General features: G+C 37.6%; 1 protein-coding gene and 1 long non-coding RNA gene across 2 annotated transcripts in view; one reads left to right on the forward strand and one right to left on the reverse strand.

Moving 5' to 3' along the window:
* LOC149132375 (uncharacterized) overlaps positions 1-14,284 on the forward strand; it is a 38,217-nt gene that overhangs the window by 5,276 nt on the left and 18,657 nt on the right. The window contains exon 2 of the long non-coding RNA XR_016244648.1: positions 1,921-2,091. This is a non-coding gene — a long non-coding RNA (uncharacterized LOC149132375). The remainder of the gene's footprint in view (positions 1-1,920; positions 2,092-14,284) is intronic.
* Positions 939-13,301, reverse strand: LOC149132376 (uncharacterized). The gene is made up of 5 exons (XM_089364523.1): positions 13,151-13,301; positions 6,223-6,362; positions 3,807-3,852; positions 2,446-2,595; positions 939-1,096 (listed from the first exon to the last, which is right to left on the reverse strand). Exons 2-5 carry the CDS (start codon positions 6,223-6,225, stop codon positions 954-956), a joined length of 342 nt encoding a protein of 113 aa, XP_089220649.1. The 5' UTR covers positions 6,226-6,362; positions 13,151-13,301; the 3' UTR covers positions 939-953.

Below are 14,284 nucleotides of genomic sequence, written 5' to 3' on the forward strand. Positions count from 1 at the left end.
ATTTTGATGGCATGCACTGCTCTTTCACTCAATAATAATAATATTGATAAAGGCTTTAAGTTTTGGAGCAAGGCCCGTAATTTCAAGGGGATGCGGGCAGTCGATTACATTAACCTCACTTACCTGACGTAATTTCATCGACTCTGGAACGATGAAAGAAAAATTGACATCGATGGAATTTCTGATCGAGTATAAACGGCCGAAAGAAGTGCTACTGAACATTTTCCTGATTCGTTAACGATCTTTGCTACACGCCATTTTGGCAAGACATGTTTTCATTACTAATATCGTTTGATGTGGAGAATGTATTATCAACTTAGCACATCAACTTCAAGATTTCTAAATCATCAAATACTAGTTCCTCATGTCATTTGCTCTCTCACTGACTAAATTCAAAGCATATAAACACATTACCGTAAAGCTATTTTAAAATAACAGACTGTAATTTGAGCAGAATTACGACTCCAGAATCATATGAAAGAAAAGAACCTCTTAAACCTCCAAAGATATCAGATTATAAATCTTCGAGGAAATTACATGCAAACTACCGAAACCCAGATAGTGCAACCCCCTTCATAAGTGGGTTATATGATTGATAATATGACTTTGTCATAAGTTAAAGGATTTTAGAAACTATTAGATATATCCTGGTTCAACACTATATGTCTGTGTACACGGCGCTGTGTGATAAGAAGTTTGCTATCCAACCACATGGTTCCGGTTTCAATCCCCCTGAGTAGCACTTTGGATAGTGTCTTTTACTATAGCTACGCACCGACCAAAGATGAGGATATAAAGATATATGTGTGCGCGTTTATATTTAGAAACTGTGGCGCGTCCATCACCATTAAGCAAAGTTGTCTGTGGCATGATTTGAACAGAGAAGATAAAAGACCGGGACAAATACCGCAGTATTTTTGTTAAATTTCATTTTTTTAAATATTTCTTATAAATTATACGAGACTTAGAAATGTGATGCTACTTACATAAACGCAATCCACCTTTTCGTTGTTAATAGGAACATCGACTGGGAAACAAATATATTCATAAGTATCATCTGCTCGCAGTAATTCCTTACCACCAGCTTCAAACAGAGCTGCGCCAAATGGAAAAAAAATCAAGATAATCATTGATTATCACAGTAAATGTCTTTCTTAATATCATAAAAACATATATCTTTCATATTTTTCTATCTTTTGACTATTTCAGTCATTAGACTGCGGTCATACTGGTGCACTGTTTGGAATGACTAACAGTCATATGAATCGAAACAAGTACTTAGATTTTTCCTTTTCTTTAAGCCTGGTACTTATTCTATCGGTCACTTTGCCAAACCGATACTTTTCGGGGGAGGAAACACACAGGCACCGGTTGACTAGCAGTGGTAGCCAAACACTGACACAAAGACGCACACACATACTCTCTCTCTCCCCCTCTCTCACACACACACAATCACGCACACACAAACACAGAGCGGGCTTGCTTCAATTTTCGTCTACTGAATCCAGTCACAGCCACGAGCTGTTGTAGAAAATACTTGACCAAGAAGATAGCGCCTTTGTGACATGGTTCCACGTTCAATTCCGCTGCGTAGCTCCTTGGGCGAGTGTCTTCCTATATACATTCGGGGCGACCGAAGCCTAGTGAGTACATTTCGTAGGCGGAAACTGAAATAAACCCGTCGTATACACACACACACACACACACACACACACACACACACACACTCACACACACATACACACACACCTACACACACACACATACGCACACATACACTCGCGCACACACACACACACACTCATTCATATATACGTATGTATGTATATATATATATATATAAATATATATATATATATATATATATATATATATATATATATATAATTTTTTAATTATTATTTTTTTTTTTAATTATAGTTTCAGCTTAGAGCTGCGGCCATGCTGATGCACCGCCGTGTTGCTAGACTGTTATTACAGGGAGCCTCTTAAAATTTGTGGCACTTGGTGAAGAATGGAGTTTGATTTAGCAACCCTCATTTGCACCTCCTGCTGCGAGGTAGGTTCATCTGGGACTCTCGACAGGAAGAGGTAAGCATTGATATATGTATATATATATATATATATATATATATATATATATATATATATATATATATATATATATATGTATATATATATGCATATATGTATATATATATATATATATATATATATATATATATATATATATATATATATTTGCGTATGTATTTGCGTATGTGTGTGTGTGGCGATTTGTATGAATGTTTATATATATATATATATATATATATATATATACACGCACGTACATACATACATGCATACATGCATACATTATTCTAAATTGTTATTGTTGTCGGTGACGTAATATTGTGCTGAATGAAAGTAAGAATGTCTATTTATGTCTCTAATATTACTTACGTTGAGCGGGCGTACACGGCGGTATGACTGTGGTTGGTATAGTTGTATATGCTGCAGTGCTCAGTAAAGTTGTTATAGTGACGTCTGTGTAGGTTGTATCGGCGACAGGCGTCGTGTCTCCGGAGTAGATAATATCTTGTGCACTTGTATCTGCCAAAGGAACAAAGAATTAATAGCTACAGAAACGGACCTGCATAGCACTTTACTTAACTATCCTTGAAAGATAGATTGGTGGGCGATTGACAGATAGAACATTGGTGAGCGATTAGATCTCAGAGAGCTTGATGAAGCTCTCCAACTCTTACCAGTTGTTTTAATGACTGACATTTCGCTGCCAGAAAGTGTTGTTAAAAACATGTAAAAATAAATGAGGATTATTATGAAGTAACTCAAGTGAGATGTAAAAGCAAAAGCCTTAGATATTCGGACCAAATAATTTAGTACTACCCTTAAATGTCTGTGTTCAAGTCAGACTGAGGCCACTTTCGGCTTTCATCCTTCTAGGGTCACTAAAAGAAACTACTATTCAAGTACTAAAGTCGGTTTCGTCATCTTGTTCCCGTCACCAGATTTCTGGCGTTGTGTCTTATTAGAAACTGTTATTCTTATTACGTCAGTGAGCTGGCAGAATCATCAGGGCGCTGACAAATTGCTTAGCGTTATTTCGCCCGTTACTACGCTCGACATTACATTTCATTCTTTGGAGGTCGATAATATAAATACCAGACGAACCAAATTTAAGGCCTTGTCCCTATGATAGGAAGGATTATTATTATCGTTATTAATGCGGCGAATTGGCAGAGTCATTAGCACGTTGGACGAAATGATTAGCAGTATTTCGTCTGTTGCCTAGGTCGACTTTGTCTTCCATCCTCTCAAGACCGATCAAATAAGTACCAGTTGAACACTGGCGTCGATGTAATCGACTCATCCCCACCTCTTCAAGCTGTCCCACTGGCTAAAATTTGAAATGATAATAATTATTAATTTGGGAAGCTTGCAGAATCATTAGCACGCCGGGCAAAATGCTGAGCTGCATTTCGTCCATTATGTTCTGAGATCAAATTCCGTCGACTTTGCCTTTTATCATTTCGAGCACGATGAAATAGGTGTCAGTGAAACCCTAGGTTTGATGCAATCGACTAGTCTCCTCCCACCCCCACCAAATTTCAGGTAGAAAGTATTTTTATTATTATTGCAAAATCGTTACCGCGCCGGACAAAATGCTCAGCGGCATTTCTTTCGTCTTTACATTCCGAGTTCAAATTCTGCCAAGTAATCAACTTTGCTACCCTTCCAAAATTTGAAACTTATCATTATTAGAATTTTGTTGAATGAGTTAAATTTGATAAATTACTTACAAAAAATAAATAGCAAAAGACTTGTAATGTAGAGAGCTTTGGAATACTGAAAAGAAAGAAATACATTATATTATTTAGAGGAGATATTAATTACAAATTTATATAGACACTTAATTATACGTTAAACACACCCACGTATACAGATACACATGCTTATACGCGTAAGTATACATACAAACATACACACCTGCACGCACACATACACGCAAGCACACACACACAAATGTATGTAGATACTTATGAACATAAATACTTAGCCTGGAACGTATGCATACCACATAGACACACAGACACATACACACACGGACACACACGGACAGACACGCACACACACGCACACATATAGAAACAATGTCACAGGCACACATAGTTGCATAGACATACGCTCACACAGACACATACAGACACACGGAGATACAATTGACGATAAAAGATTGAAACAGAAACAAAACAAAAGGGGCGCAAGCAGACAAGTTGAAACTTGCTGTGCATTTAAAATGATGTCGGATTAAAATGGAATATCGGAATATAAGAACATCAAAATATAAGAAGAGATTTTGAAGATTTCTACACACCTGTGTAGTCAGGTTTTCTATTTTGAAAAACACTGTCATGTTTGGATGACTTCAGCAGCATTTATATAGTCTCAATTTGAAGGAATATCATTGTCATCAGGAAGGGATAATCATGTCTGTGAATTTATAACTACTATATGTTTAGGGATTTAAGCTTAGATCAGCCCTGACAGGACAAATAAGACCTAACTAATTGTATACAATAGTTAAGCCAGTGCTATCCTACGCCAGAAAATACTGTAAAAAGAAACCTAACAAATGTAATTGGTGCACTGAGAGCAAGAATCCATTATTCTTTTCTACTCTAGGCTCAAGGTCCGAAATTTTGGGGAAGGGGGTCAGGTGATTTGATCGAAACCAGTACGCAACTGGTACTTAATTCATAGACTCTGAGAGGACGAAAGGCAAAGTTGACCTCGGCGGAATTTGAACTCAGAACGTAAGGACAGACGAAATACTGCTAAGCATTTCGCCGGGCGTGCTAACGTTTCTGCCAGCTCACCTCCTTGGCAAGAAAACATATTAACTCAATGAAGTTTGTTGTTGCTGATGTCGTTGTTTAGCCATAGACAGTTCTGACCAAAAAGAGCGATTATGAAAGGCATTATTGCCATAAGGACTCTGACTATTAGTTTACAATAGAACTGGCCTATATATAATAATAGAGTGAATTCGAAAGAACGAGAAAAAGAAGCATTGCGAAAAGTCAGGACCTAACCGGAGGGAGGAAGACATTTTGTAAGATTAAGACGGTAATTGATGTGTTTGGCATAACATACGAGTTGATATCTAAGAGGCTGAATGATATTGGAAGTGAGATTCAAGCTGCTGACTTGCAGAAACTTACAATCCTCAATCTTGCATTCTACGAAGAATCTTAAGAAAATTTCTAATGATTTCAAGAAACTTTTTGCCACTACACTTCAAGACAACATTTCTACTAACCAAAGTAGCATGTAATATCAATATAATAATAATAATAATAATAATAATAATAATAATAATAATAATAATGATAATAATAATAATAATAATAATGATAATAATAATAATAATAATAATAATAATAATAATAATAATAATAATAATAATAATAATAATAATAACAATAATAATAATAATAATAATAAATGCCCGGATGCAGTACCAGGCATGCCCGGATGCAGTACCAGGCAGTGGCTCTCATGGCTTCTGATCTTAACTGATTGGAAGTGTTATCATGTACATTGATTTTGCCTTGGTATGAAAGATGGGCTTTAGCAAATATTCCGCTCAATACCACAGATTTGTTCCTCAGTTACTTGACCTGAATATGCTGAGCATGTCCCTTGGTGGCTGACGATATGTGCATCTCTGATTACGAGCAGAAATAGTGGTGGAGCACCATAGCCATGTGTTGAGAGCAATTCGTTGGGGTTTGAATAATTCGCCTTTGGAAACATGGGTGTTTCGCTCAACACTCTCAAACAACTCTCATTCAGGGACTTTTTGAGCAAGATGGGCTACTCGGCTTGTATAAAATTCTAACTGGGCCCATCTGCAAGATGATGCGCTGTTTATGTTCATATGAGATCACCATGTCACGCACTTTGTTGTGATGCATGTGCCTGGTGTACCCTTATCAGGCGGGTAGTCATGATGGGTACACTGGCTTCGTATATCTTACCCCGATGTCACTTTGATGGCTTGCACTACTATCTCACTCAATAACAACAACAACAACAACAACAATAATAATAATAATAAATATGCTTAAAACGTTAAAAAAATAGCAATCATCCAATGTATCCTTAGGAGAAAAGAGAAGAAAAAGTGAAAAAGATGAATTGAATGAGTCTTACCATTACGGCAATTTCTTTGTCAATTTGTTTGAGAAATAAGTTATATATATGATGTATTTTGTAGATTTAATTGAAGCTGTTATAAATAGTGTTTATAAAACTGTTGTATTCTCGACGTTAGAGCTGATTTGCTCTTTTATCTGAAACAAGAAAATGTTAAGGAAATATGTAAACAAATGACTATCAGCTGAAGCAATATCAATGAAAAGAAAACTGAAGCGAGAAATGATTTAACGGAAAACGTGTTATGTTAATGTGTTCAGTTTTGTGCATTGTATTGTTTGAGTAATATATGAATTTGATTAAAGCGGTGTGATAGGAGAATCTTTTAGTACATGGGGTAAAATAATAGGTAGCGGCATGTCGTCCGTCTTTACGTTCTCAGTTCAAATTTCTCTCGGGGATGGGGCGATAAAATAAGTACCAGTTGAGCACTGGCGTCAATATAACCTTCATAGCCCATCTCCCGAAATCAGGGCCCTAGTATTTGATCGACCCCGGAAAAAGGATAAGTCGACCTCGGCAGAATTTGAATCATGCTAACGTTGCTGCCAGCTCGCCGCATCATAAATTCTCGTCTGTCAATAATTGTACTTCTTAATATTTAAAGTAATGATGTATATACTAATTACCTGTCACTATTTAAGTACTTCTTAATCAATGTGGTAATGGTGTGCATCCGAATCCTCATTATTAATGCTCTTCCACGGTATTGTACTTCCGCTTTATTAATGTACTATTTTATTTATTGTGAAAATAGTATGCAAGCTAACTACCGCTGCAAGTCCTTTCTATGTTAGTAATATTTCACCTCTGATGTACCTCTTAAATTTCAGGTAAATGGCAATTTTTAAAAATATATATGCATTAAAGCAGTTTGCAATTAAAGGCTTCGTTTCATTCTATTAATGACAATAATAAAAAATAATAAATTGTCATTCAGGAAAACAGGTCCACTCATACAACACCTTCCAACTCCGTGGGCATTTCCGATCCGTTGTATTTTAAATGACTGGCGCATATACAAAGGCAGCATTTTGAACAAGGAATGAAAACGTGGGAAAATGTTTAGGCAACCAGTTAGATTTAAACGTTTCTGGGAATGGTCTTCAGATATTTTCTTCTCACAGTGTCACGGATTAAAGGATTGGTGACAGGTACTTTCATTTCTGGCCAAGGCTTAACTTTTTGTCTTCCTTCTATGAAGGAGGATAAAGCTAGACAAGAAGTGCCTGTCATCGGACAGGTATGGTAAAAGTGGTTCGCATGTTTGGAATGAATGGCCCTACTTGAGTCCTATGAATGAAAATTTAAACAAAAGGCTCAGTGGTGGAACATGTCTTGCGGGGTCAGAACAGTTTCTCCACTCCATTTTATTGATTTTGTCTATCCCTTCACTCGATTTATATTGTCATAATTTTTAACTGCATTTTTGTGTAATAACATCCGATACCCTGACTTCGAATTCCTTTTTGTGCTGTATCCTCTTTGTTTGGCCATTGTGGTTCGAATAAAATTCATTTTCTTCTCAAAATATGTCATGGTGATGCCTCCACGTCCTCCATATTACAAATACACCTACCAGACTCTAATTATCAGTATGCAACTTCTTTATATAATCACTCGTAGATAAGTAGTCGAAGCGAAGAATTGTGGATTAAGCAGTACGTAATCACCTAATCTCTCTCTCTCTTTCTCACTTTCTATTTATATATCTATTACCTTCTGTCTCTCTTCTCTCTCTCTCTCTGTCTCTCTCACACTCTGTCTCTCACACTCTCTCTCTATCTATCTATCTATTTATCTACCTTCTCTCTGTCTGTATCTCACTCTCTGTGTCTATCTATCATTCAATCATTCTATCTATCTATCCATCGATCTATCTATCTATCTATCTATCTATCTCTATGGACGGACGGTAGACGTATCGGCTCCGTAAGTTTTACCCTTTTCATGTTTTAAAAAGTTTGTTTGTAAAGTTTATTTTATATACAAAGTTGTATAACAACTTGTATACTCTCTGGTGCAAGTTTTTTGCGACAGAAATCTGCCCTGTGTGGCACATTTCCAGGATATAAAAACCAATTTCGGTGGTCAGACTCTTCCAGTTGTCTGACAGGTACCGACTCGACCACCCAAATGTGCCAACGTGGACTTGGAGCAACCGCATTGGGTCGTCGAGATCGTATCTAGATAGGATAGTGTGTAGGACAAGAGATAGAGATAGTTTAGGATGTCCACAGTTCCACATAGTCAGCTACACGGATCACAAACTTGTGACGTGTACGCTAGACTTAGATAAGGCACATAGGCAGGGTCCCGGTTACTGGAAACTAAACGCGTCTTTCCCGTCGAGACAGATTTTCAGAGACCGGATTAGCACGTTAGTAAAGAGGGCTTTGACGGGAGCCATCGTCAACAACAAATGGTGGTGTGCCCTCAAGAGAGCAGTAAGGGCGGAAGCAATAAGGTATAGCAGGGCACTAGCTGTAGAGAGGAACAGAGTAGAGGGGGAGCTAGTGATAAAGTTAGAAGAGGCATTGCGAAGTGGCATCGCATCCGACGTTTTAGTGGCGAGGTTGGCCCTCGACCAACACTTCAATGCTAAACACGAAGGGTGTGCTGTCAGGGCAAGGATGCGTGCTCTGAGGAATGAAGGTGTTGGAGCCGCACGAGAGGCCCGGGTGGCGGAGGCGCAGCGGGGTAACAGAGCCACCATCCGGTCTCTGGTAGACGAACAGGGGCGCGAATTGCTCGAGCCGAGCAAGATGTGCGAGGCGTTTCAGCGGCATTTTGCCCGACTGTTCGGGAGGAGTGGCGAGCGAGAAGGCAGGGTGGACTTTAGTGCCTACCTGCACAGCTTGCCACGACTCTCGGCAAGAGAGGCGGAGTGCTGCGAAGGGGTCATCACGGCGGAGGAGGTGAGGGACGCGATGGCGGGTTCCTCGACGGACAAATCTCCGGGTTTGGATGGTCTGCCCCACGAGCTTTACAACTGTATGCCAGACTTGTTTGGAGACGTCTTGGCGGCCGTGTACTGCAACTGGCAGCAGAACGGGAGCATTCCCGGTTTTGTGAGCCGAGGAGCGGTAACGCTGCTGAAAAAAGATCCAAACAAAGGGGACGCCATAGATAACTTTAGGCCCATCACTCTGCCCAATGCAGACATGAAAATTTTGGCCAAGGTGTTAGCCAAGCAGTTGGCGCTTGTCATCGAGAAACTTGTCGGCACGGAGCAGACGTGCGCCGTGCCGGGCCGGAGCATCCATGACAACCTCCATCTGATGCGCTACATCATAGAGAGGGTAGTTAAGGAACCTGGCATGGGTGGGGCCCTGATCAATTTGGATCAATCCAAAGCTTTCGATAGGGTAGACCATCGATACTTGGAGGCCGTCCTCGAAGCGGCCGGCTTCGGTCCCGTTTTCCGCGGCTGGATGGCTGCCTTATACACAGGCATCCGTTCGGTTGTTCGCGTCAATGGACGTCTATCGGGACCCTTCGACATTGCACGTTCGGTTCGTCAGGGATGCCCCCTGTCGCCGCTCCTGTACGTATTGACTCTCGAGCCACTACTGCGGAAGCTGGCGACGCTGAGGGGCATCCCGCGAGAACTGGGGTGCGGGACGAGCGTGTCGGCATACGCGGACGACGTCACCGTCATAGCGTCTAGCCACGAGCACATCGAGCTTGTCGGCGAGACGCTGAAAGACTACGAAGCGGTGACGGGAGCGAAAATCAACCGGGATAAGTCGGTGGGTTTGCTGCTCGGCACCTGGAGAAGCAAGCCCATACCGTCCGGCAGCGCCTCAGTAGTAGGACGCTGGACGGACGGTCCGGTCAAGTTGATCGGAGACTTTTTATTTGCAATGCTAATTTATAGACTGATTGAATGAATGCACAGAGTTCCTCGTGAACTTAATGTGGTTGATTATGAAAGGGAAACATGAAAGAGAAATTTAAGCCAGATGTAGTTAGATGGGATCAACTAAGCACGTGACTCATATCAGACAGGGATCGTTACACATTGAAGTCACTATCGCTGCTGAGAGGATATACTGGCACTTATGTAATGCCGTACATGCATCTGTAGAATAACTTTGCCTGCGTTATTAAACTAACAACGTGTATGTGTGTATGTGCATGTTCCATATATTGCATATATGCTCTTTCCAGGAGATTCATATCTTTAACAAACTTCCCTGTGGATTGGATATGGTGGATGTATATTAGTTTAATTCGTTGTCTCGTGGAAAATCAATTCTGTCCAAACACTTTGTGTAGATTTATAGTCACAAAGCCCTGTATAGACACCCACGTAAATAGGTGCGGTAACATGAATGCAAGTTCTGCCTAAATTCACTACTTAACAATATATGTCTATTGCACGGCTGACGTGTACAACAGTGGTTTACTTTTGATCCATGAGACACAGAACAATACTACGTACGTATGTATGTATGTATGTGTACATGTATGTATATATGTATACATTATGCATGTTTGTATGTATGTATATATTTATGTATATACATCTATGCATGTTTATCCAAAGATATATCATAGTTGGTTGTAGAGGGATTTAAAGGCAAATGATTAAAAAACAAAGACGTTTTATAAGCAATGTTAATTTATAGACAGGTTGAATGAATGCATAGACTTTCTCGTTAACTTACTGTCGTTAATTATGAAGGAGTTTTGTGCGAGCCGCACTTGTGAAATATTAGTTCATTTGGTATAAACCACTTGAACTGTGTGTAATTTGTCTGTGACTACCTTGGACACTCAAGTGGACGATTCAAATGTAGACTAACTTAAAAGTACCATACATTATTTCATTTCGTCCTAGCAGATAAGAATTTGCTTAATTCTGTATCGAAAATACCTATTTCCCACCCTCCTCTCTCTCTCTCTTTCTCTCTCTCTCTCTCTCTCTCTCTCTCTCTCTCTCTCTCTCTCTCCCTCTCTTTCTTTCTTTCTCTTTCCTTTCTCTCTTTCTCTGTCTACTCTCTGCTGTTTCTCCTTCTCATTCACTCTCTCACCATTTATATATATATATACGCATGTGTGTGTGGGGGGGTGTATGCATATACTATTCATTATTTGATTCTGTGGATCGACCCTCTACTGAATATCTGTTTTCTGTTGCGATATTGCACGTTTCCTTGTCATACGATATTATAGTATACGGAAGTATATGAACGTTAACAATTCATTTACTCCTTTTGTTAGTTCTATCCCAAAGACAACCAATATAATTGTTAAACGGCTTGAACACATAAAAACTCTTTAGTACTGGCCCACGATTGAATAAAATAAATATGTGACAGCGCAGTAAAACAGGCAGTTTTGCATTGGAGTCCTCTTTACATCTCTGGTTTTCCCTAGTGAATTATAAACGGAACGGTCGTTACATGAATGATCTGTCTCGACTTGGCGTTTGACACCTCTCAATTGCAATATAATTTGCTGCACACACATACACTCGCATCTGGACATAGAAACTCTCTGGCAAATGAATCGTAGCTATCGTCAGTTAGTGTATATATTGCTGATGAAGTTGTGATTCATTAACACAAGGTCGACAATTATTCCTCTAGACATGTAATCTACTTGTTCCTTCTCCTTTTAAAAAGATACATATTATTACATTGCTTCCGGTTTTATTACTATGATAGCGTTGTAATTTAAGGGAGATTTGCTCATCATTTCTAGTAGGCCAAATGGCCTCACAGTAGTTCTTAGTGTATTACAGAAAAATGGTAAGATAAAGTTTTAGGATTATAGTGAAATATATATATATATATATATATATATATATATATATATATATATATATATATATACAAATATGTGTGTGTGTGTGTGTGTGTGTGTGTGTGTGTGTGTGTGTGTGTGTGTGTGTGTGTAAATCCTATATTAATTCTTTACATTATAAAAATAAATTTTATCTCTTATGTGTCTTTCAAATAATATTAGATATATTAGCTTAAATTTTAAATTTTTTAATTATTTTAAAAATAATTCAAAATAGTTTGTTTAGTCCAATATATATAAAATTCTTAAATTTCACACTTTATCTATAGCTTTTAAATTCAAAATTGACTCTACTTCAGGGTTTTTGTATGAACTAATTACATCTTTATCATTAGCATAATAAGCTAATATTGATATTAATAAGTTTTCCATACTTAGTATACGTAAAACAATACTGATACATTATTCAGACTAAAGAAAAAGCCCTGTTGACCTAGATACTTAATGTTAAATTTCCCCTACATTATGATACTAGTAAAAAAAACAACCTAAAATTGTGTTGCCACTATGACCAGAGGAATCTTTATAACCATATCCATGTATAATGCTTACACCTTTTTTCTTATAAGTGAAAGTTTGATTGCCCCCTTTAACTTTAAATCACTAGATAAGAAACAAATAAAATCAGAGACAGTTAGAATTCTACCTAGACTTAATTACTAGCCTGCTAGATTTGGCTATGTCAAGATGGATTTTTTTTTTATGTATTCTTATTTCCCACTTGGATTTTAAATATTGCTACAACAGTAATATGTCCATTCTGCTGAAATTTTCAGTAAATTTTCTATATCTTTGTGCAGCTGAAGATTGCTCTGCATTTTGCATTTAATGTAATGCTTGCATTACTTAAATAAATGGAGTAGCATGAAACGTGCGTACTGCAATAACCTTTAAAATCCGTGTTGCTTTTCTTGATTTTTGCTCACCTTGTTTTTGGAATTGTTTGTATAATACCACACTATATTCTGGTGTCTAAATATAAGTGCCACATTCAATTTTGAATCTAAATTTTATATACATATATATATATATATATATATATATATATATATATATGTATGTATGTATGTATGTATGTTTGTAAGTATTTATATAGACAGTATTTACTCACCACCTTCTGATACTTGATCGAACCTGCGACCAAGTCTCTTCAGTACAATCCGTAAGGCTTGTAAGTACAACTAATAAAAGTTTAAGTTAAAGGCCTGTAGTTATACCTGACTGATAAGCGACGCCTACTATGATTACATCAAAGGCTACAATCCACCAATCACAGGTAAATTTCTTTAGCTTTTTTGCATAAAAAATATGAAATAATTACAACAGCAATACGTTCATAAATACGTAAGAGCACACGCACGCACACACATACACGCACACACATATTATTGATGACAATGATAATAATAATAATAATAATAATAATAATAATAATAATAATAATAATAGTAATAGTAATAACAACAACAACAACAATAGTAATAGCAACAGGAACAACAATATCAACAACAATGATAGCAAAGCTCGTACAGAACAATCGCAAGGATAGGGACTGCTAAATCGCAATTTGCCTCTTGTCTATACAACTTACACTTTTCACCTGGACAGGAAAAACATTGTATGACAATAAAGATACACCCAAAGGATACATTAGGCAGTTAGCTCATTCGCAAGGTGAGTGCGCGCAGGTGTATCTGTTCTAGCGCATTGTATAATACATCCATAAAAACACACGCACATACACACACAAACACACACATATATACACACGTATCAGTTTACGTATGTATGTATGTATATATACAAACATGCATGTATGTACGTAATGTGTATGTATGTATATATACATACATGCATGTATGTACGTAATGTGTATGTATGTATATATACATACATGCATGTATGTACGTAATGTGTATGTATGTATATATACATACATGCATGTATGCATGTAATGTGTATGTATGTATGTATGTATGTATGTATGTATGTATGTATGTGCGTATGTACGTACGTATGTTTGTAGGTATGTTTTCATGTGCAAGTTGCAATTTTATAGTTTATTTTGATCAGTCTTCTGTCCTTTAGCAATATTACAATGAACATATTTGCTATATACTTTATATTCTAAATTTCTTAAAAGATAAAAATCTTCACCTCTGCTATTCTTTGTACAAACATTTCCGTTCGAAAGATCTCAAAAGAGTTGTCCTTTTAAAGATGTTCATTATCATTTGGAGATTGT

This window comes from Octopus bimaculoides, chromosome 16 (assembly GCF_046866305.1).
Source record: "Octopus bimaculoides isolate indiv1 chromosome 16, ASM4686630v1, whole genome shotgun sequence".
Classification (NCBI taxonomy): Eukaryota; Metazoa; Mollusca; class Cephalopoda; order Octopoda; family Octopodidae; genus Octopus; species Octopus bimaculoides.